At 41.1% G+C, this 25534-nt stretch overlaps 2 protein-coding genes across 2 annotated transcripts in view; one reads left to right on the top strand and one right to left on the bottom strand.

The window, feature by feature from the left end:
- The window catches only part of LOC122636182, a 115550-nt gene that overhangs the window by 43298 nt on the left and 46718 nt on the right, over window positions 1-25534 (bottom strand).
- The window catches only part of LOC122636021 (protein jagged-2), a 51707-nt gene continuing 44489 nt past the window's right edge, over window positions 18317-25534 (top strand). Inside the window, exons 1-2 of the mRNA XM_043826825.1 lie at window positions 18317-18337; window positions 22551-22553. Of these exons, the coding sequence (XP_043682760.1) occupies window positions 18332-18337; window positions 22551-22553 (9 nt within the window). The 5' untranslated portion in view covers window positions 18317-18331. The remainder of the gene's footprint in view (window positions 18338-22550; window positions 22554-25534) is intronic.

The following is a 25534-nucleotide window of genomic DNA, read 5'->3' as shown; positions in this document are numbered from 1 at the left end:
GATCGATCGATCGTATTAATAATTATCGGTATAATCGATATGATCCGGATGATCTGGAAGATCGAACGAAAGTTCTACTAATATGAATCAATAAAATGAAGAAATCAATGAAAACGATCGATAGAGTCATGCCGAAGTCATCGATCGTTCGTCATCCATCGTTTCTTCGATCGTAAAAGGAAGAAAGATGATCGGTGATTTCACCGTTCGCTCGTTTGCAACGAAAGTGCTTTTCTCGAGTTATCGTAAGCGACACCAACGTGTTTCGCGATAGATGCTGCCATAATCTCCTTCTCTCTTTTTCTTTTCGTTTTCCTTTCGTTTTTATAAGCGATACGCGAGCGAATTTCTTAGAAATCGAGGATAAGTAATAGACCTTGACGGGTTAAGCCCTTGACGCTTCAACGACGGACAAACGTTTTCCCGCTCGTAAGAATATTAAATTTAAAAGATCCGATCGCAAGTGGGTTAATAATTTTGGTGCATCTCGTCGAATATCCTGTCTCCGTCGCGATCGTATTCGATAGCGATCGACCTCGCGTTTCACTCGTGCTCTTCTTCGAAAGTTCACCGACTCGATGTTCCATCGATGTTTTTGCGGTAGCTGGCTAACCGCAAAGATAGTAAAGAAGAAGGAGCATCGATATAACAACACCGGCTTGGGAACAACGTTCGGTTTGTCGATTAGTTACACCTTCGGCCTCGGTTTGCTCGCTACCATCGATATTTTTCGAAACGGTATTTTCGTTGTTCTCGGTAATGGCAAAAGTTAATTGGCTTCGACTTTTTACTGGAAGTCAACTCGGGTTTCCTATTAAATCGCATAACTCTATCGATCTATAAAGATATCTATTACCCTCGTCTCCGTTAAAAATGTATTTTTTGCTGGTTCCTTTGGTTATTGAAAACGTTATTTAACAATTAGTACTATCATGCCGAATCAATCGAGCGTTGATTTCACAGTGCGACAACACGCTCTTTCCTCGTACGATAAGTGCTTTTAAGGATAGTTTGACATCGACGAGTCTCCCGTGATCGTCCTCTTCCTGTTTGAAATGATACCTTTCACGAGTCTCTCGCCCGAGGCAACTGACATTTCGTGAATGAAATGACCACTTTTCGACGTTTAACGAGCCCACTTCAAGGAGAACTCTTTGCTTAATTTCGTTCCGTTTGAATTGACTTTCGGCAAATGGACACGCGGTGCTCGTACGAAGAATCCTTTCTATCTCTAAGAATAATTTATTTATTTCTTACCTCATGTCCGTATATATATATATATATATATATATATATATATATATATATATATACCTACATATCTGTCCTAGGTCTTTAACATATTCGAAAGAAATGTCATTATTATAGTTTTTGTCACACCTACGATATATCTATATGTGTATTTAATATGTATATATTGAATTTTCTTTTCTCTTTCCTTCTCTCTCTCTCTTTTTAGCGAACGACGACATTAAAATTCAACATTTTAAAAGCAAAACATTATTATCGAGGATTAAGATAAAGTCGAGATTAAATTAACGACGACCCGTTAAGTCGGGTGTACTTTATAATCTCCAATTATTAGCTTTAAACACATCGACGGAGACGCATCGTATTGGATTTTTCATTTTCCGTCGGTTACGGACAGTCGGTACTATTTCATTGAACGACGTAGGATAGTAAATAGGTGGAAGACGAAAAGAGAGGGTAAATATGGCGGCTGCTTCTGACAACGTCGGATAGGTAGGTAGAAAAAAGGGGAAAAGAGGGATTTAGTCGATGCCTCGATCCAAGATCGAAAAAAGGAAAAGGAAGAAGGGAAGGGGGGAGAGGAAAGATGGCCCTCTCGTTCTTTATGGTGTATTTGATTACGGGTGACGAGCCGCAGGTGAATGAGAATCGTAGTGGGGCGATAATACGGCAGTTAGTATGCAGCAGGTACTGTTACTTAATGTTAATGCCGGACCCATTGATCCTTCTGTCGGGGTACACGTAGAGACGAAAAACAGATTCCACTCTGGGTGAGGTTTCCTTCTCTCTTTCTCTTTATCTTCGTTTCTCTCTCTCTCTCTCTCTCTCTCTTTCTTTCCCTTTCTCTCTCTCTCTTTTTCTCAGATTGTACGCACTGGCACACGGGGTGGCGGCACCGTGAAGAAGCCGACTCTGGAATGCTACGAGCCGATCCGCCTGCAGTCAAGATCCAACCTGTCCGCCATGTATACCACCAGTGGAGAACGAAAGAGAGATAGAAAGAGTGAACGAAACGAGCAGGATGAAGAAGATGGGATGAGACAAAGAAGAGAAACGGAGAAAGAGAGATAAAAAGAGAAAGATAGAGATACAGAGAGAGAGAGAGAGAGAGAGAGAAACCGTTTTATCGCGCCACAGGACCCCACGTCTTCTCATCGCTTTCATCGAGCACCAGGGTGGAGGTGCGAGCGAAGAAATTTTATTGTCGCGGAAACGCCCATCGTTCATCGCTGTTGTATTATTTTGTTTTCTTCTTTTTTCTTCTTCTCCTTTCTTTCTTTCTTTCCTTCTTTTTTCTATCTTCTCTTTCCGAGATAATGATAAAACTTCGAATTCAGAGAAATGTAACGAAGGGTTTTTCTTTTCGCGTGAGAGATTCTTTTTTTTATTAACCGATGGATTAATTAGTAAACTCGTTGTCGAGGTTTTGAAGGGATTATCTACTTGGATTTAACGAAGGGAATGGTAGAAATCGATAAGTTCTGTTTTTAAGAGTTCGTTTGTGTTAAAAAAGAAAAAAAAAGAAAAAGGAAAGAAGAAATCATGTTTGGTAATATCACGAGGGAAGAAATTTTTATGGGGCCTTGTTGTATATAGGGGGGCTCTCATCTATGAAGAGAACGACCGACACGGTCCGACCGTGGCAAGTCGGAGAACGTATGGAATTTTTAGATTCGTTCGTCGTGGACTCGGCTCGTAAAAGCTTGCCTCCATCGCGCGCGTTAATTAAAAGCGATGAGAGAATATCACGTGGTCTCTTCTTCAAGCTGCGCGGACAACTGTCCGCGGTGTTCGATCCCGTTGGATATTTATCGAAATCGAGAAAGAATCGAAAAGACCTTTTTTTTCGATCGTATACAAAAATTTTACGACGCATTTGCGCGTATTAAGTTTTTCCTTTTTTTTTATTATTCATCGATATTATATCTATCTATCGTTCGTAAGCGTTGCAATGAAAAATAACAAAATTTCATTTTATTATGCCACATTATTAATATTATTAAATTCCTAATATTCTTTCTCGTTGAATCCGGACGCATAGAAACGATCTCATTGCTAAAAGTGATGATATTCGTCGATATATCTGTTTGCTAATTTGTAAGAGAAAAAAGAAGAAAAAGACGAAGAAAATAAAAAAGAAAGAAAAATGGCGATTAGATGCGTTGAAGGAATTAGCGATCGATAGAAAAGCGCAAGCGCGGGAAGAGGTGGATGAAGAGCTTGGAAATAAGGAAGGTAAAGAAAAACTTGAGTCGATGAGAAAGAACGGATCGAAGAAGGAAGAAAAGAGGAGGAAGGAAGGAAGGAAGGAAGGAAGGAAGGAAGGAAGAAAGAAAGAAAGAAAGAAAGAAAGAAAGAAGGGAAGGAAGAAAAGGAAATAGGATGAGAATGAGAAGGAAGGATGAAAAAGAAACGAGATAGATGTGAGTGAAAGAAAGAAAGAAAGAGAGAGAAAGAGAAGAGAAGAGAGGGGGGCAAAGGAGAGAGAAAGAGAGAAAGAGAAAGAGTAAGGAGGGGAGCAGAGGGTGTAAGGGGGAAAGAAAAAGTCGAAGAAGGATGGACTACCGAAGAGTCTCGAAGGATGGAACTATGGAAGCAAAAACAGAAACCAGTCTCTCTGGCTCAAGGCTGCCTACCTACCCGTGGGCCCCTCTGGCTTCGTGGGTTCTGCCCTGCTCTGCCCTGTTGCACTCTACCTGGCCTTTCCTCCTGAACGCTTATATGAAATTCTCGGTAATACGTATCTATTTGAAGATACTCATCGAGAAATATTCGGGGATTAATTCATCGATCGTTCGATGGATCGATCAATGGATCGATCTCATTCAAGCGCATTTACGCATTCAAATAATATCGAAATTTTACATGATTACTTTAGATCGTATATAGAGGTGATTTTGTACATACGTAGGTACGTGTGTCCGAGACTCGTCCCTGACAGGATACATGTGAAAATTGAAGATTACTCCATTAGAGAACGTTAATCGAGCAGAAATCGGTCGCAATTTGCAGGTGCGTTTATTGCTTGCTTAAACGTCAGCTACCTTACAAATTACTATATACGTTTACCTCGATCAAGATAAGTGAAAAGAATGACGGTAGAGAGAGAGAGAGAGAGAGAGAGAGAGAAAGATGGATGAGAAAGAGAAAGAGAGTGAGAGAGAGTAAACCTTCTCCGAGGAATTTAAATTCGACGACATTATTCCTTCGTCTACTCAGCGAAGCAACAGTGTTCCGAAGTCCACTTCCACTTTCGTTTACTTGTTTCCACTTTGTCTTCCTTCTCTTACCTACAACACATTCTCCTTCCATATTCTTCTTTTTCTTTTTTTCCTCCTCCTCCTTTTCTTCTTCTTCTTCTTTTTCTTTTTCTCTCTTTTTTCTTCTTATTTTACGACTTCGTTTCAAAGCGATCCTCTCCACCGTCCTACTTCGTAGCACCGTTCGTCTTCTTTCATCGGACAATCTCGAATCGTCAGAAGGTCTTCTTCCATGTCCCCCAGCACGTCGTTACCACGTTTCTTTCTCTCGTTTTCGTTTGCAGAAAGACCGATATCACAGAGTCGTTTCACGCAAATTCAAGGGGAACGCCTTCGGTAACCGTAGAGAGCCGAACTCGTTCGAAACTTTTAAGACCGTGACGCATCGTTCGACTGGTCTGTAAAAGAAGACGAAGTAGAAGAAGTAGAAGAAGAAGAAGAGGAAGAAGAAGAAGAAGAAGAGCAAGAAGAAGAAGAAGAAGAAGAAGAAGAAGAGGAAGAAGAAGAAGGTGCATCGTGGGCACAGGTATCGTCGTCGTCGTCGTCGTCGTCCTCTTTGATCCTTAGACTTGGCGAAAGGATCGAAAACGAGTAGGCAGAGGCGTTCGATTTTTTTTTTCACGTAATTATACATCGACCTCCTCTTCCCTTTCCTCCCCTCTTTCTCCTTCGTAGATACCGTAGATCCTTTCGCGATGACTATCTGAAATCATGGCCGATTGCTCGATAGCAATAGTAAATAAGTAAGTAGGGACTTTCTCGACGACTACGTTTACATTATTTCGAACAAATATTTGCGACACTCAAAATATTTGCGGTCTTGATTGAGTGCGTATCAAAACTTTTTTTTTTTTCGTTATTCGTCTCTTCGTAGGAGAGGGCTTTTAACAGAGAGAGAGGCGAGTTTTTTAATTAAGATTTATTATTTATCTATCAGACGATTTTTTCTTTTGACAAGGACAAAAAATAAAGTTTGTTTCGTAATTATTCTAAATCACTATATTTTTGTAATTGTACTAACTTATTATTATATTGTTTATGAAATCGATTACGATTATACTACTAGACGTATATTTTCATTGAAATATTTTTTACAGCTTCGCGATTCGCGCACGGAATCGTATACGTACTCTATTACGATCGCGAATGAAAGAATCTGGAAAACGCGAAGTATTTTTCACGGTTTTGTTTCCTCACGACGATTTCGAAACATCAACCGCGATGCGTCGACTTTTCCGCGGAGAATTCGATGGGAAACAAAAGATATCGATCGATTTCCACGAGAATGGGTGGAAAGAATAGTCTCGTTATAAAATCTGAAATTTCTATTCTTCGAATTTTCGCTTATTTCTTTCGTTGGCAATGTTGAAAATTTATGTCAGCCAGAACGTAGAATCTTGAATTTCGGTGGGTATATGTATTTAAAGCGGAGGAGAAACAAAACAAAACAAGAAAAAAATTACTAAAAGAACAAACGAAGAGACAAGAAAAAAAAATTATGAAAAGGAAGACGATAGAACGAAGCGTTTCGAGTTGGCATGTCGCGATCGGCTTACAGTGAAGGCTTGAGTTAGTCGTTAGCACAGGGTGGTCTGGCGTTCGGAGACAGAGTTCGTAATCTCTGTTCCGGTTCGAGACGAACGGGATGAGTACGTATGTGTGTACGCGCGTACGTGTATATACCTATATATATATATATATATACATATGTAAGAAAAAGGAATAAAGAAAGAAAAAAAAAGAAAGAAAGAAAACAGAAGGAAAGAAAGAAAGAAAGAAAGAAGGAAGGAAAGAAAGAAAGAAAGAAAAAGATCGAATGTAAACTCGTTGATCGATAACTCCGATATTTCTCGTCGTGATGTTGGAATTTCTTGCTTCCTACCTTCGTACATACATACATACATACATACATACATACATGCGTTTATAAAAATCCACTTTTATAAATTCAATGATATCGAATTTTTTTTCCGATTTACGTGAAAGACGAGCAGAAGAGTGGACTACTTCGTATCGTTTATCAAAGATCGACGATTACTTCATAATCGCGTGTCATTTTGAGTCTCATTCCAATCCTATCTTTCTCATTAATAATCCAGTTTTGAACTCGATTTTCTATCGATTGCACACGTTTTTTTACATCGATTTTCATTGACTTATCCATTTATCTCCGTGATTCTCCCTCGAACGACAATAGCAATAACAACCACAATCGAGAAGACTCCTGAAGGCTCGAAGAGGAGAGAATGGCGGAGAGAGCAAGGGAGGAGGTCGGTCAGGCAGTCGCCGGTCGCGTTGTAATCGCGGAATAATTGAATCTGCGCTCGACTACTCGCCATTCCCATCTCTCTCTCTCTCTCTCTCTCTCCCTCTTTTTCTCTGTTCTCTTGTTTTCTCTCTTTCTAGCGCGTACAAACACGCAGCAAGCTGTACTACTCTCACAATTTTCCTCTCTTTCTTTCTACTTCTTCTCTTTTCTTTTTCTCATCCATTTCGATCCGACTCTCCCCGTTCTCTCTCTCTCTCTCTCTCTCTCTCTTTCTGTCTCTTTCTTACTCACTCGCTTACTCTCTCTCAATCGGCCCTTTATTTATAAGCGCCTGCAGCTACCGGCATAAATGCACCGGGGACTGCATTCATAAAACCCGCTCTCCAAGCTCGCTCCGGACTCTTTTCCTAGGCTAACCATCGCCGCCACCGCTATATCGTAGCGTTCGTTCCTCTTAGCCTTCTCTTACGTCGTTCCTGTTGTTACTTCTGGTCGCTGCGGGCACTGCCACTACCGCTGCTTCTGGTACCAACCTCGGTGCCGTTCCTCTTGCTCTGCCAGTGCTCTTGCCGCTGCTCTTGTTGCAGCCACTGCTGCTGCTGCTGCTGCTGCTGCTGCTGCTGCTGCTGCAACCGACGACCCCGTTTACATTAGCTCCGAGAGCTTCGCCGCAGGCCAAAATGCTACCACGCTTACTCGCACCGAAACGATCTCCTTTTTGCACTTCTCTCAGCTTCCTCTCTTGAATTTCTTTCTTTTCCTTCGACGTAAACGACTTTCCTATTCTTTTTACAAAATTTATATACGCTACTTTTTAATCCGATAAAAGAAAGATAAACTAATCTGATAAACGATCTTCGATCGTCAAGACCATTTCGTAGATTACGATTTTCCGACAAATTTGATGAAACTTTTTTTATCAAGTAATACGTGATCGACGTTGGTTTCCATCGAAAATAATATAGATTCGTCGTTGTCTCGTTGTTATTAGAATCGTATGGGTATATGTCTACGCTGAAGTTATTTACACGCGTAGAATAGAAAGTTTCAATGGATAGCGCTGTTCGTTCGTTCGTTCGTTCGTTCGTTCGTTCGTTCGTTCGTTTGGTCGGTCGGTCGCTGCCGTCCCAGTTGTCCACTTTACTTTTCACATAGACGTGAAAGCGTTATGCAACGATTTTTTGAATGACCTTCGTACCACGGCATTCCTTCTGCCACAATAATTACGATCGACAATGAAAATTGTTTTTTCAACGATTGTAATAATTCTTTCTTTTTCATTCCCCTTTTTCTTCTTTTTCTTTTTTTTTTTTTTTTTATTTTAAGTCTCGAGCTCCGCTCGTGACATTACGAAACATCAGATCGTGATATCGGATTAGATTTAATCTCGCTTATTATCGAGGATCGAGAAGAGATATGCACAAAGTGCTCGATGATAAAGCAGGGTAACGTTTGTCGAGTTTAATCAAAGTCGAAAGGAAGATTGTCGTTTTAAATATCTAATGAATTGAGGGAGACTTATAGAAAGGGACAGAGTCAGAGACAAAGAGATTCAGACAGACAGAGAGAGAGAGAGAGAGAAAGAGAGAAAGAGAAATAGAGCGAGAACTAGAGAGAAAGAAAGAAAAAAAGAAAGCGAGAGAGAGAGAGAGAGAGAGAGAGAGAGAGAAAAAAGGGACGCGTAATGAATAATGAATTCTTAACGAGTTGTCTCGATTGATCAAAGAAGATGAGATAGTCAGTCGCATCGTGGTATCCTTAGACACTGATCACCTACTCAATTTTATTGGTACTAACAATGGCACATTGAAACCCTAAGAAACACCATTGTATCGGTCTCATTGTGTGGCGCAATAAAAGAGGATTGGTTGGCGAAGGGGTAGAAGGGAGTAAAACGGGGAGAGGGAGAGGGAAAGAGAGAGAGAGAGAGAGAAAAGCGACTGTTCGTAGGCTGATACGATAGGAGGTAGAGACTTTGAATGCATTCGAGTAGTAAGTTTAAAGCACGGCGCGTAAAGAGGATAGAATAGAGGTATCCTTGAATCTCTCAGAAGGCTATTTCCTGGCCTTGATGTCCATCGAACGTAAAGACTCTCCTTATAGGGAAGGGAATCTCGATCGACGCTAACGCATTTTTTCAAGGCGATGCACCCATGCACGGCTTGCAATGGAGATACCGATTCCGAAAGTTGCATAATCTTATCTCGACGTCGTTATAACACCGGATCGCGCCTAGAATTTACCTGTTATTACAAACATTCTTAACAATCGTTTTCTTTTCTACGAAGTGTGCGTGTCTCCAATAAAAAAAGATTCTGTATCGAGTAGAGATTATTTGTTTGGAGTTTGCGCAATAACGTAGACGATCATTTTTTTCTTTTCTTTTTTTTTTTTTTTTCAACGAAGCATCTTTACGACTATAAACCATCGTCCTCGAGTTTTCTCCAGCTCAAAGATTTTCCAGTACGTCGATCGATCGATCGATCGATCGATCGATCGTTCGTTCGAATGTTAGCCTTGTGACTATTTCTCAGGCGTCCTATAATCCCGTCTACGAACACGACACTCTCTTTCAAAATCATGAATCCGCTATGCATATCCGCATAATTGTATATTTAATATTATTAGCCATTAAATCGTAGAAATACTATTAACGATGTTAGAGCAAGTCTGTCCATTGAAAATGTCTTTTAAAAGTATTCCCTAAGCAGATACTCGACCGATAAGGATCGTCGAGTTTTCTTTATCTCCTTAAAGCCTTCAGGGATTCAAAGCTTTAAGAAGTCGAGTCGAGAAAGTCATCTCGCGATATATAATACCCTACCTGTTTTTTCTCTCTCTCTCTCTCTCTCTTTCTTTCTTTCTTTTTTTCGGTTTCTTTTTCTATCTTTTTTTTTTATCGCACCACCGCGAAAGAAAATCTCACGGGGAGAAGAAACGAGAGGTGAGAGGGTAAGGGAAGGGATGAAGAAGGGAAGAGAAGGGAAGAACGAAGAGAGAAATACGAATAGAAGGAAAGAAGAACGCGAACATCTTCACACGCATCGGACTTCGATCTTCTCGCTTCTCTTTTACGAGTCGGCCTACTCGAAGAAGGAGAAGAAGAAGACGAAGAAGATGAAGACGAAGACGAAGAAGAAGAAGAAGAAGAAGAAGAAGAAGAAGAAGAAGAAGAAGAAGAAGAAGAAGAAGAAGGTGGAGGAGGCAACAGCAGCTCGCTTGAATGGACCGTAAGACCCTCGAGGGTTTCTCTAGACGCTCCTTTTAGCCGCCTCTGATCCGTGACGAAATATTAATTGACACAAAAAGTAGTAGCCGCTCGGAGCGAGCCGTGCGGCACCTTACGAAACTGCTTTTAACTACGCGCCATTTGTATCGTCGTACCTCGTACTCTTTTCTCTCTTCTTTTCTCTTTCTCTTTCTCTCTGTCTCTCTTTGTCTTTATCTTTATCTTTCATATATATATATATATATTTCTTTCTTGTTCTCTGACTTTCTATACTTCGATCTTTCTTCGTAAAAGAAGAGAAAGAAGATAAGGAAGATGAGCAAACGTATATCAATTTGTCGTATTAGTCCTCTACTTACGCGCGGAAAGCGGACGGGCATTGTCATTAGAACCGGTGCCGTTATTAAATAATCATTTGTCGGGAGTTATAATTGATACTACTGCTCTAATACCTGCCGAAACCCCTTTTAACTTGGGATTGAGAGAGAAAAGAAAAGAAAAGAAAAGGAAAGGAAATTTATTGGTGGAACGGCGATGAGGAAGGAGGAGGAGAAGGAGGAAGAAGAAGAGGAAAGAATATCGAAGAGAAAATTGGCCGCCTTGCTTCGATCTCTCTCTCTCTAATTGTATCAATTTCTATCGATGACGTGGTACTGTTATTTAACGTTGCCCCTTTATTTCAAATTATCTTTTAAAAAGGTACAAGATATCTTTTCTTTTCTTTTTCTTTTTTTTTCTTTTCTTTTCTTTTCCTTTTTTTTTTTTTTTCTTGGCGGATAAGTTTAACAAGATTTTTTCTTCGCGAGTTACCTACACACCTGTTATTTTCAAGCAATTAATAAGAATGTCTTTACATACGTGTACGTATGTATATTTATTATATAATAAATGTACTTATAAATTTATTGCGAATATCTAAGCTTGGAAGAGAGAAAAGGAAAAAAAAAAAATATTTGAAAAACGAAGGACTCGTTTATTAGCTTTCTATTCCTTAGCAATCTAATTGAGCCTCTCCATAAGATTAGATATATCAATTACCTATTTACGAGTACGATCCTTGAATCTTATACTCACCGTGTAATCGGGAGTGATTCATATAACGCGTTTGAGTCTGATATTATCCATTAGCGCGGAGAAACTTCGATCGTCGGCATTAGATTTTCTGATCTATACTAAGACACTACCTTTAACGCATGGACGATCATTTATTACGAACGCGATCCATCGTACGGAAGGTTTTATAAATCGATGTCGTTTCTTTCAAATAAGCTTCTCTCTCTCTCTCTCTCTTTCTCTTTTATTTAATTTTTTATTTTTATTTTTTACTTTTATTTTTTATTCGCTATGCCGACCGAATTACGAAGGAGGTCTTGGCAATAATCATAAAGAACGCAATAATGTTTTATAACAATTTCGATATTGACGATATTATCTTTTTTACTTTTGCTTCTATCCAACAAAGGCTATTCGATAAGAAATTTAATGGCACTTTGAAGAAAGAAAAAAAATATGCATACGTATATATATATATATATATATATATATGTGTGTGGACATATAATTTTTTTCAATGGATATAACAAAGGCATACGAGAGAAAAAATATATATTATATAAAAAAAGAAAGAAAGAAAAAGAATAATTTCTCGATCGATTAAAACACAACTATCCGGTCGGAGGAACAATTTCAACGATCAATCGTAATTTCTTCCTTCTTTTTTTTTTTTCTTTCCTTCTTCTTTTTTCTAACATTTACACGTTCGCATCTATCGTCGTCAATGATAGACGCTGTTTTATTTATCCATAATTCTTCGAAGCATAGCGAATCGAAAGACTACGATCGTTTCTCCGTTCTTAATCCGTAGCCTTAATCCGGTTATTCGAACGCATTAGGGTTCCACCTTTTACCTTCTCATATCGTATCGGCCTCCTACGAGTGTCAAGGTGTGACAGGTGAAAGAACGAGGATCACGAGAAAGGCCTTAGACTTTCGCCGATGAACGTCGACTTATGGTGTTTTCGTTCGACGAGCAAACTAGAAACGAATGAACGAACTAACGAATAGATGAAAAAAGACCTTAAGATATCTCCTCTAACGGGAAAAAAGGTTTCGAAGAGGTTCCGATGGTTTCGGGGACTGGTTTAAGGGACACGACCTAAATAAGTACTAGTCGTCGCTTATACACATATATCTATCTACGTGAATTACGTGAAACGGTGTGTAAAAAAAAAAAAATCTTCGAGTATCCAAATAGGATATAGATATATCTATGGCGTACGATATATCTGTGTTAGTAACGTGAAAGTAGTTTCGTAGGGAATCCTTACACTCGGCAGGCTTCTCGAATACGAAATTATCGTCTGACAAGCTAATTTTAAGATACGATAACAACCGGATACTTACCGGCGACGATGAGCTGGAGAACGACAATGACGACGGATCGGTAAATCATGTTAGATAATTTGTCAGCGTTCGCCGACTCACGATTTCTAATCTCTCACCTCCCTCTTCCCTTGATCGACGTTGGCCCGACTTTGAGTCGTCGAGTGTACGATTATTTCGTTATTTCGGCGAATATCTCAAACTTATATATATCTAGAGACGAGAACAAATGGGACTGATTCTAAATTCGAATCGTTATGTATACATCAATTTGTAAGATTTTTAACTTGGAACAAATCAGTTAAATCTCGAAAATAATTTAAGAAAATCCTTGAGGATATTTTTCTTGATTTCGTTTTAGTTCGTTATAACGAAAGAGAGATAGAGAAATAGATAGATAGATAGATAGATAGATAGATAGATAGATAGATAGAGAGAAAGAGAGAGAGAGAAAGAGAGATAGATCGGCGAAGAAAAGGAAAGGAGATACGGACGATCTTTTGTGACACGGACAATGTATCACCATCCCACACGTACTTACTTACACACGATTCTCTTCTAAGCAATTACGCAAGAGCTCTTTTGCCATTTGCATTATAGAAACCTACCTATCGCCATGGCTGGCCTCTCTCTTTCTCTCTTTACTAGTCGTTTATTGAAAATCGCGTCCAGAGAAGCAGGCAAAAGTCCGATTAGAATCTTGACATTGATCACAGATAACGCTTCGACATAGGTCTCTATCATCGATCATTAGTCTCGTGCTCTCTACGTCCACCTAGATAGAATTCTGTGTCGGTCTGAAGAAACATTCCGAGCAGTTAAAACCGGCATCGCCGGGATCTACAAGGTCTCTCTTCTTTTCTCTTCTCTTCTCTTCTCTCTTCGTCTCTGTCTCTTTCTCTCCCTGCCATTTCGTTTCACCTTCTGCCGTCGACGTTCTTTCTTTATCTCTTCCTCTTTCTCTCTTCTCTTCAAGAACGTAACAATATCGAGAAGGGATGAAAGGAAAGAACGATCCTTTGTCCCGCGAACATGATCCATTTACTTGGAAAAAAGAAAAAATAAAAGTACAAAATAAATAAAAAAAAAAAAAAAATACAACGAATTTTTCAGTGGATATGGGTACCTTAAGAGTCTTCGTTGATAGCGGTTGCGTCAAGATCGAAATAAATACTGTTTAAAAGCGTGAGTGCGAATTAGTAAGGTAGATACGTAGGTAGACAGACAGACAGATATATATATATATATATATATATATATATATATATATATATAGATAGATAGATAGATAGATAGATAGATAGATAGATAGATAGATAGATAGATACACAAGCAGGTAGGTAGGTAGGTAGGTAGGTAGGTAGGTAGATAGGTAGGTATCTATAATATTAGCGAGAAATTAATTATGATTCACTGTCGATTGTGATGATTAACCGGAAGATATTCCGGTTTGTCGTATCGTAGCAATTACTCGTTCGATTCTGTCCTGCATTCGTTCGAAAGGAATCTCTCATCGCTCATCGAACAACGATCCAGATGCACCTCACGTGGCAACGTTTTGCCCGGGTACCACCGTAAGACTTCGATGAGCAGCGATTCATTCAATGGCAGAATCCGGGAGGAGAATCCTAAGGAAGGAAAGACAGAGAAAGAAAAAGAGAGAGAGAGAAAGAGAGAGAGTTGATAAAGAGGAAGAAGAAAAAGAGATGGGAGTGGAAAACGACGATGGTTGGTCCTGACGACCAACAACGTCGTCGAGCCATGCAAACGTGTCCATACAACATCAGCAGCCAACGTCCATGAAACGTCCATGGACAATGTGACGTTTCCCTCTCCTTTCTTTTCTCCTCCTTTTCCTTCTCTTTCTCCTCCTCCTTCTTCTTCTTCTTCTCCTCCTTCTTCTCTTCTTCTTCTTCTTCTTTCTCTTTCTTGTCTTTTTCCTTCTTCTATTTCTTCTTCCTTTCTCTTTTTTATTTATTATCGTTATTATTAACCCTTGACCCCGAGAGACATGCCTGCCGCAAAGAGTACGTTACGTCTGGAAAGACGTAAACCCCGATAGACGATTCCTCTCTTCTTATTCTCTCCCGTTTTCTTCCTTTCTTTATTTCACCGAACCGCTAGGATTATGGTCGAAACGTCATTTCAGAATGTTCCCCACAAAGTTAGAATTCTTTAGAAACGTCTCAATTGGCCGATAGTTTTCTCTTACGACGACGAAATGAATTTCGATAATTTTTCATTCGAGAGAGAGAGAAAAAAAAAAGAAAAGAAAGAAAGGAAGAAAGAAAGAAAAGAAGTAGAAGTAGAAGTAAATTGTTGTCCTTGAATAGTTTCTCGATCTCACATTATAGATATATTTATATACGATATCTTGAGAATATACGAAAGAGATGAGAAAAACGATAATGCATCGATCGGCTAAATACGAATCTTTTTTATCCAACTATAGTTTCTTTTATAGACGAGGATATGTCTGCTATAATCTTTTGTTTATCTTTATCTTGCCGTCGATCGTTTCGAATAACGTTGGAAATTTTTATATATATATACACAACATATATATTTACCTTTACTTACATACATATTTACCTGTTTACGTATTTGCAACGATAACCTCTAGCAGGGATAGAGAAAAGTCGATGGAGAAGTGCAACATCTCGGCACGCGGGAGGCACTTTCGAAAGATCATACGTGGAAATTAACTACAGCAGCTTGAGTGCTCGTGGTTCAGACAGACGGACAGGGAGAGAGAAAGAGATAGGGATATAAGAGAGAAGAAGAGAGAGAGAGAGAGGGAGAGAGAGAGAAAGGGAGGCTAAAAGGGAGGAGAAAATGAGAGGAACGGAGAGGACAGGAGCCGGTTGGCAAGAAATTCCTGCAATTTAATGGGATTCTTTGATTGGTACTTGATGCCAGTCGCCATCGGTCCGAACCGTAATGCCACTCACGTATCTCAGAGGCATTCGTAAGAATCGCGCGGTTTTCTGTCTTCCGATGGATTTAGGCGTCAGCCATGGTGGGCATCGGGCGGATTTGGATTTATAAACGATTCTTGACTGATTTTAATTTTATTTCTATTTTTTCCCTCTTTTCTCTTTCTCTATCTATCTCTATCTCTTTCCGTCCGTCTATTACCAATCGAAAGAGAATAATTCAGAAACAGAGAATCTATTAATATTGCTGAATTAATATTTTCGACATCCGTATCTCTCTCTCTCTCTCTCTCTTTCTCTTTCTCTTTCTGTCTCTCTGTTTCAATCCGGTCCTGGAAAGAAGTTTTCAGACTAATTAGAAGAACCGTCTATTCGACTAATGACGATTTATTAAACGTAAGTGGGACGTAAACGTCGTTGGATTGGAAGACTCATCGGCGCGTAACATGGATTTAACGAGCGCGTCGCTTAATAACAATTCATACATGTTAGGTGGTAAGGTATATATCGGGAGATAATCAAATCGCGTGTCGGCGCCTATGCCCGGAGGGATATACGGCCGATTGCCTTTTAGTTGGGTATGAACGCGCCCGTCTCTACCTATACCTATATCTCGACGCTTCCGCGTGTGAAAATCAACCGGAGTGGTGGCATTACGTGCGCGTTACGCCAATCCACGTTCTTTATTCCATCGACAAGCAGAAATTCGTACGTTCCGGTGAAATATCTTTGCTCCATCGATTTCTCCCTCCTGTTCGCTATCTCATTTTTCTTTTTTTATCTGTTCAACGCACGAATTTCAAGACACCTCTACGTACAAGAGAGATTTCGATACTCAAATCTTGGAACGAGTCTTTATCAAAATCGAACGAACACGAGGCTACGATTCGCGCGTTGATCGAAATTAATCGTATACGTTTAATATACGTGTTACGTGTTAAAAGCTTAGAAAAGGGTCGTCGATTGTCCTTTGACTTTTCGTTCGGGTATCGGACGGAGGCGTCGAGAAAAAAAAAGGACCGAGTTCAAACGCTCAATTTCCTGAACGGATAACGATCGGGGTGAGACGCGAGACTGCGAGAAAGAGAGAGAAGTCTAAAAGAGGCCCATTTTCCATAATTGACAGGTGACTCCTTTCAACATGTTGAACCAAGCTGTTCGAACGGCCTTAAATCTGGAAACCGTAGATTGGCCCTAATAACTGTGGGAGTCTCAAATTGGCCTTTTTGTTTCTTTTTTCTTTTTCTTTCTTTCTTTTAACATCTCTCTCTCCCTCTCTCTCTCTCTCTCTCTTTTTCTCTTCTCCATCCTCGACCGAAGTCGAGCCCAAGCCTCGTTCAACTTGGTCTGTCCCTTTTTATGTCGCTCTCTCCCTTGCTCTCGACGACACTCGGACACTCAAACGGATTTCAGTAAGTCCACCGTCCCCTGTGGCAGGTAGGAGCGACACCTGTTGATTCTTGCCTCTACATCCGAAAAATGCTTGCTTTCTCTCTCTCTCTCTCTTTCTCTCTTTCCTTCTCGTTCTCCCCCATTAGACGTAGTGCAAGTAAGACGAGAGACAGCGAAGAAGAAGACAGGCGACGGATACGACGAGGACGACTCGGTTCGCCTCGTTAAAAAGCCACCTTGGTCGATCCCAATATATCACCACGGTGGCATCTACACGTCCAAGCTTTACTCCGGAACGGGTCCTTCAGAAAATCGGTATCCTCGAGAGGCTAATGGGCTTTTAACTAACGATCGTACGTTGCCTCGAGAAGAAGAAAGAGAAAGAGAGAGAGAGAGAGAGAAAGAGAATGAGAAAGAAAAAGAGAGTGGTTCAAGCCGATCGACCGATCGATCGATGCCCAGTCAAATAAATTAATGAACCTTCGCTTGTGGTCGATGGGACGGGTTGGGGTGGAGTCGATTGGGTGAGGGTGAGCCTGAAACTGAGATATAGGGGTATAGGAGGAAGGGAAGAAGGGAGAGAGTCGACGGAAGGTGGGGGAAGCAGATCGAAGTAAAATTCTCGTCGTCGCTCGGAAACGAGCCTTTTATCAAGATTTTTCGACCGTTCATTTTTCGTTCCTCCTGATCTTACCTTCTTTTCTTTTTCTCTCTCTCTCTCTCTCTCTCTCTCTCTCTCTCTCTCTCTTTCTCTCTGTCTCTCTTTCCAATCTCCTTCTTCTCTTCGGAGAATCACGGAATGCATACCATTTACGCGGATTTCGTGGAAATTGGCCCAATCGATAGAGACATTTTCGAGTGGATTCCGTCCTTTTGTACATACATATATCGCAAACGAGTGCTCGTTAACGTTAGTTCCTTCCCGTCTCAGTAAATTTATTTTTTTTTTTCACGTTTGCTTAAGTACTTATTCTCGAAGACTCGACGAAGATACTTTCACGATAATCACTTTTAAGGATGTTACGCATGTAGAGAGTATCGATTTAATTTTTTAATTATTAAGTATCGACAGAAATCATTTTCTATAACGCAGCAACCGATCTAGCAAGATAAACGTAGCTTCTACTGATCATTTTTGTCTATATATGTATATATATATATATCTAGGTGTATGCGTAAGAGAGAAGGAGAGAAAAGATACAAGGGTACGTACATGCTCGTTCCCGTCTTGGGGTTTGTGAAAGATTAGATAAGTCTTCACTCGAATTTTTACTTCGATCTTCGCTCGATTATTTCATTTAACGAGTATAATATGCATATGGATATGTAAAGAGAGAGTGAGTGAGAGACAGTGAGAGAGAGAGAGAGAGAGAAAGAGAGAGAGAAAGAGAGAGAGAAAGAAGCACACACACTCGTACATGAAAGATTCACGCACACGGAACCTTTTATTCTTATCTCGAGGTTTCTTTTTTAACATTAATTAACTCGACCGGGACCTTATCGCGGCGGGTTCCTCTGACCCAAGTCGAATTCGATGGACGTCGCTGTTTCGAAAGTTCCAGACGTAAGTACATACGTATGTATATATATATATATATATATATATATATATATGTATGTATATACGTACGTATATATCTATGTATGCACGCAGTACGTGATCAAGTCGAAAGAAGATGCGTGCGAGAAGGACAGAAGACGTTTTCGTCTCGACGATGCACAGTGACTTGTCAGTGCAGAAAATTGAAGGATAGGTACCTACGCTTCCCCTTCCCCTCCCCTCGCTCATTCCTCCCCCTTCTGCCACCCTGCTTTACGTCTTTCACTTCGTCGATGCATGCTCGTGTCTTCGAGACGATGCCTATCAACATACGTGATTCGATTATTACGCTGAAATATCTGTCTCCGCCCATCGATCGATAAAAAATTAGGTGAGCTGGTTCCTCACTGGTAATAAAACAGAAAGAGGAGAGAGAAAGAGAGAGAAAGGGAGAGAAGTGTGCGAGAGGAAAAAAGAGTGAGAAGAGAGAAGGACGATGACCGGAAGATGATTTCAAGCTTATTAAATACTTTACTCGATCTTTGTCTCTTTAATTTTATAATCGATCGTTTAACTCCGAAAATTAGCGATATGATTTATACGACAACGATGACGATCGAGAAAATACGATATATCGCGTTATTTGAATTTATCAATTTTGCCTCAAGGGAAAAGATAAATGAACGAGAAGAAGTTAACGCGAGCATATGCCCCGAAGGTTCGCGCGTTCTTCTTCCTGTACTATCCTTTATCCTCTTTTCCTGCATATATAATAAATATATATATATATATGTATGTATGTATGTATGTATGTATGTATGTATGTATAGTACATATACGTTTGAGCTTTCACCCGGAACGGAAATATACGTGCGTAATAGCGAAATGAGAGTCGCATGGATTTTCTTCGTGGCTTTTCTTTGGCTTGACCGAGGTATTTATCGAAGTCATTTGCTATGGGAAATTGCGATGCGTAAATCGAACGTGGGACTTTGTTTTTACGAGATACCCACGTATATACGTACATGTATATGTGTGTATATATATATATATGTATATCTACCTACGTGAAAAAGGTGCGTCGAAAAAGAAAAAAGTCGAACGAAAGGCCGGATAAAAGTGGGATGTAAATTTTTGAATTAAACAAATTTACCGTGTCGAAAGATGATTAATTTTTTTCTTCGTTCCTCGATCGAACCAATCTGTGGTCGACTTTATTCGTCTCTTCGACGAAAACCGACGGACCGTTCGTTCGGTCGTTACGGTTAACACGCGAAAGGAAAGAAAAGGGCCGAGTTGAAAAAGTTGACCGTCTAAAATATGAAAAAAAAGGGACAGAGATAAAAAGAACGAAGAGAGAAAGAGAGAGATGAAAAAGAGATGAAAATGCCTTATTGAGAAGAGCGTAAATACGTAAGTACGTACGTACGTAAGTAAGGATCAAGGAAAGATTCGCTGCTCGTGATTGTACGATACGTCAAACGTCTGATACTTCCTTGACAGAAATTCCATGGAACGAGCGATAACGAGTCGCGCGGTATAAACGTCGCGTGACCCTTCAAACGAGAGATGCTTTGACCTGTGTTCGTGCGTTTACTCAATGACGATGCAAATCCTCAGGGAATTCGATAAAAGTCTGGTCGCTGGAGGAGCTTTTAGTCGTTTCTGAAAAAAGAAAAATAAAATGAAAAAAGTATTACAAAAAAAGAAAAAGGAGAAGACGAAGAAGAAGAAGAGGAAGACGAAGACGAAGACGAAGAAAAGATCGTCGGAGAATTATCGAAGGAGACGAAGAGAGATAAATTCGTCTTTAAAGAGAGGGGGAGAGAGAAATAGAGAGAGAAGAAGAAAAAGGAGAAAAAAGAAAGAAAATATTCCTCCATTCTTGAGAAGATTTTCTTCATACGGAATATTACGCGACGCTTTAAACGCCGATGAGGAGACGACGTTTCAATGAATAAATTAAAGAGTCGAGAGCGTTATGACGCGCGCGTTAATCGACGTTTGACCTCAAAATTCATCGGAGAGGAAAATAGAGAGAAAGAGAGAAAGGAAAATGTCGAAAGGGGAATGAGGGGAAAAATAAATAAATGAAAGAGAATGAATGGAAAGGGAGAAAGGAGTAAAAGTGTCTCGGTTGAGCTATATCGCGTATTTATCACGTAAGTTTCGGGAATGTATTTACTAAGTAACGGGCTAAGCGTGTTTTCGGAACAATTAGCAAGGCGTCGAAAGGACACACAACGGGTATTCGCGAATAACGGAACCAGGGAAACCAAGGAGCTGTCCTGCGTGCGTTCGTGACGTGCCTGCGAATCCATCTTTCCTTTCCGTCAAAGAAAGAGGAAGAGTTCGAACGCGTTTGTCGGTGTTTATACGGATTCCTCCAAGGGGAAAATAAAAAGGAGAAATAAGGATCGAACAAAAGACCGATCCGTATCGATATCTCGAGGATTCGAGAGAAAGAGAGAGAGGAAGAGGGAGAGAACATGGCCGACGATTAGAAGAACGTTTAGATCCGAAAGGAAGAATGTAGGCCGTTTCGTAACGACGATCGATCGCTTCTTCTTACGTTCACCGACGATCTCGCGCGATCGTGATAACGAATCGATCGTTATTATCGATCTTTTTCCCCTTGTTTTCGTTTCCCTCGTACGTTCGATTCGAATGATCATAAAACGCAATGTTAAACGAAAAAGATTCTTAAAATAAACGGAATTCGTCGAGCGTCGTTTTACGATTCTCGTAAAGTCGATACGGATAGATCTGCTACGGTAGCGACCGTGATACAGTTCTCCTATGTATGTCGTATCCTACATTTCGAATAGAATGATATATAAGAGGAAATGAATGAGAAAAATCGAACGCTTTCGTATTCGGTTATCTCGGAATTAGATTTGTATTTTAACGATCGTCGACCCGGCTACGTAAGTAGTTAGTTAGTTACTTGCGTACGTAAGACGATGTCGTTCGAATCAACGAATAAGATTTCTGTCGGCCTCGAAAAGACACGGTTAGAGACGACGGGCATTGCTGTGTAAGGTTCAGATCCTCGAGACACACGGCGAGACGCAGTGGCCGATGGGAGCTGGCAGGAACGGCAGCGGCAACACAGGTGGAATCCGGTATCTATAGCTCGTCGACAGTCGAGTACCAGAAGAAAGGTAATCGAAGAACCCCGTTAACATACGTTCCTATGTTTTGCATCATATCGCGTATACCGCAGTCGTTTTACTAGCGAAGCAAAAAGGAGATGGAGACGAATGGGTAAGAACGTTCAAGAATAAAAGGAGAAGTTATTTCCTTTATGGCCAGTTATCGTTCAAATAAAGTTCAACTCGCTAATATATCTCTATGTTCGTTTAAGAGAACATTTTTCTTTGCGGATAGACGTGCGTGTGTCGGAAAGAGAGAGAGAGAGAGAGAGGGAATCGAAAGAAGATAAATATCAGAATACGAGAAATTCTTTATTCATAGTCGTCTGAAATAAAAGGCTAATAATCGTCGTGTTTTTATCTAATTTAATACGACTTCAAGAGTATCGTCTCGGTCCGATCGCACGATCCTCGAAACTTTCGACGAGAAAGGACGAAAAGTAACGAGGAGCGAAGAGTACGAGGAAGGAGAAATGAGAAGAGATGAGGAGAGGTTGGAGGAGGGAGGAGGAGGGAGTGCAGGGCAGCGTAGCACAGGGTATCAGGCAGCACAGGTGGAATCTGGTATCTGGCTGTTGAGAATATACGCTGTGTGAGACAGCCGAGAGAATGAGAAGCTCGGGGAGAAGAGGATGAGGAGGGCGTAGAAGAAGGAGAAGAAGGAGAAGGAGGAGGAGGTGGAGAAGAAGAAGAAGAAGAAGAAAAAGAAGGAGGAGAAGAAGAAGAAGAAGTGAACAAAGAAGAAGAAGAAGAAGAAGAAGAAGAAGAGAAAGATAAGAGGACGCTCCGGTAGGAAAGAAAGAAGGAGAGAGATGCAGCTAAACACCCTTGCGTGTACGATCGCGCGTTTTCTTCATCCTCTGGCGAACGCGTGTGCGTTTCGCCTTCGGCTTTGCCCCGTGAGGTCCACGGAGGAATCCCTCTTTCCTCTCTCCTTTCCTCGAGCGCCTGTAATAATGTGCTCACATATTGGAGTACCTAAGGAGCGGGCTAAGACGACGCGACTTGGAGAAGCGCTGAAGAAGGAAGAAGAAAGAGAGAGAAAGGGAAGGAGTAGAAAGAGGAAGAGTAGGAGGATGAGAGGGAGGAGGAGGAGGAGGAGGAGGAGGAGGAAGAAGAAGTCGAAGGAGTAAAAGAGGGTGGGAGATGGACACGACGGGCATTGCCGGTGGAGCAAGCAACAACGTTTGTGTTCCATGATCACGCGAGTACGGATGTATGAGTAAAACGTGTGCTCACATGCCCGTGGCGGTAATAAGAGAAAATAAGTAAAACCCTAAGGTACAAACCGGAGGGGGCATAGGGCCGGCCGGCAGGCTCTCGTCGAGCAGATATCCGAGAGAGGGGCCTTCTCGTGCAACGAACAAGAAGAAGAAGGAAAAGGAGAGAGAAGGAGGAGGTGAACCTGTTCCCGAGGGAGTTCCTTGACCCTCGGAGAGGGGGGAGAGGAACCCGACGATCTCTCTCTCTCTCTCTCTCTCTCTCTCTCTCTCTCTCGCTTTCTTTCCCGCACTTTTTTCTCGTTTTCTTTCTCTTTCTCGCTCGCGCGTGCACCTTCGAGAGAAAGACGCGGGAAGCCAACGGAGTAGCCACCATGATGCCCGCCGGCTAACTCTCCGGGCCCCGAACGAGCCGGCGGCGTCGTCGTCGTCGTCGTCGTCGTCGTCGTCGCCGTCGTAGCCGTCGTAGTCGTCGTAGTCGTCGTCGTTGTGGTGGGAAGGGCCAGACAAGAGTGCCGGAGGGAGACGGAGAGGGAAAGAGGCTCCTTTACCGCGCAGCATCCCACTACTGCCGTCCGTGGACCATGCTGCTGCGCTATACTCTTTGCGCTACCACCGCTTGCTTACGCCGCTCTCTGCTAACCGACGAGCAACGAGAGAGAAAGAGAGAGACGAATGCAGCCACCGCACCGTACCGTCCCTCTAAAGTTTCTTCGACCGAGACTGACCTCGCTTCGCGCTACGATCGTTTATTCTTCTTCTTCTTCTTCTTCCTCTTCTTCTTCTTCTTCTTCTTCTTCTTCTTCTTCTCAAGAGTATGTTTTACGTATGTATGCACGTACGTATCTATGTATGTACGAACCATACGTACATACACAAGTAAATACGCGCATAGCCGAATTTCGCGTGATTCCATTTCGCGCCTCTTCGTGGCACACGTTCGTCGTTGCGCTTGGGAAAGGTCAAGGGACACGAGAAGCTAATGCATCGGCATACGCACGTAGCATGTTCTAACCTCGGTTTGGGCTATTTTATAGATAGATAAGTGAGTAAATAAACGAATAAATAAATAAGTGTAAAAGGAAATAAAAGGAGGAAGAAAGTTGGCGCTCACAGGCGCCGTAAGATCGTTGCGATGTAACTCGAAAGATAATTGCTACTCCAACGACAATCTTCGTTTATCGTATCTCACTGAGAAATTCTAACGGTCCACGTGTGCGTTCGCGCACGTATCTATGAACGTAGACGAGAAGGAGAAAGAGAGAGAAGACTCTGCCCGAAGTATCCGAGATAACCCTTTTTATTTAAACAATATTTCTCATCGAGGAAGTCGAAACGCGGAACTTTAGCGTTAGAGACGACCAACGAAATTTATATTCCGTTCATCGTCGGATAAGATCCGGCGAAATATACCGTTCAACGGGACGAGGGCGCGACGATAATCGCACTACCATGATTATCATGGGGTTACATAATCGATAGCGTAGCCGGGGTTACGCCTATTCCAGAAAACGATCCAACGTTTAATTTTATTTAAAGGGCTCTTAAACGTTCGATCCTTTTTCTCTTTTTAGATATGACACGGACATGCGTATTATACGGAACGTTATACGTGTATTTACGGGACAGATATTCAATGACGATCCAATGGCGGAAGGCCCATCGTGCGAGAAAGAGAAACGAGAACGAACGACCGACGCGTGTGCCGATCTCATGGGGTATAATGACGGTGGACACGCGACAGAACTTATCCATTATTCATCGTCCGAAATCATTCTATGGAAATACATATACATAATTCCGTTCGTTGGTTCGCTCGCTCGCTCGTTCCCGGTCCGATCGAGAAGCCCTTCACGCAGAAACCCGTGACCGAAGTTAACCGCTTCGCTAAGGACTCGATCGGGGGTTTACCCATGAAACGAAAGCTAACCACGAAACGACGCCCCGAGAAGCGCAACGAAAGTGATCCGGACTCGTTGCCTTCAAAGATCTAATTGTAAGAGTTACAAGGTTTTCTTTCATCTTTTTTCTTTTTCGCACAAAGAAAAAGACGTATTTTAAAGACTCTCGTCACAATTTTTTTTCGTGATATCTACATACAAAGTAAAAAATAATAATCGGAACGAGCGACATAATTTTTTTATCATTCGCCTTTTGTAATGTAGACGCGATCGCTGGTGTAATATATTTATTTTTTTTCTCTTCTTATTATAATACGAGTTTGCAAAAAATCGTGCATCGAAGGATTAAGTATAAATGCTCGAAGAGATCGATACGTTAGATTCCACCATTGAAATGGATGACTGGCAAGGTTTAAAGACTCGCATCGTAAAGCCGAATTTGCATATTCGCGCGTTATTGCGCTAATCACGCAACGTTACGCTCGTTACACCTTAGACTCTCTAAGCGTTAATTTATTCGCTTTGGTACAGTTACATTTATTCTCCCATCGACATAATCGAGTCACGGGCGTGTACATAAGCGAGGATATTTCTTATTCTTTCTTTCTTCTTCTTCTTTTTTTTTTCTTTTTCCTCTCGTTCATTCTCGTTTTCCTTCTCGAGAAGAGATCTTTACTTTGATCGTACGGGTTTGCTCCTTCGACACGGACGATCGCCGATAGAAAAATATTTTCTCGGAGATGTAACATCGTCCGTGTGTCATTACTTCTATGAAGTACATCCGAGAAAAGAAAACATCGAAGGGGAAGTGGAAAAGAAAGTGAATTCACTATGAGATCAAATATATGCGATAAAGAGTAACGAGAGAGAAAAACGAAAAAGAAAGATAGCGGATGAACGAAGAATAAACACGTCGAACGAACGATTAAATTAATGATAATTTTTGAAGACTGAAGAAAACAGAACGAAACGATATATCTTTATCCACTGAGATCATCG

Source organism: Vespula pensylvanica, chromosome 20, assembly GCF_014466175.1.
Source record: "Vespula pensylvanica isolate Volc-1 chromosome 20, ASM1446617v1, whole genome shotgun sequence".
In the NCBI taxonomy this organism is placed as follows: Eukaryota; Metazoa; Arthropoda; class Insecta; order Hymenoptera; family Vespidae; genus Vespula; species Vespula pensylvanica.
Note: the sequence above shows the minus strand (reverse complement) of the source record. Positions and strands in the feature narration are given on the sequence as shown.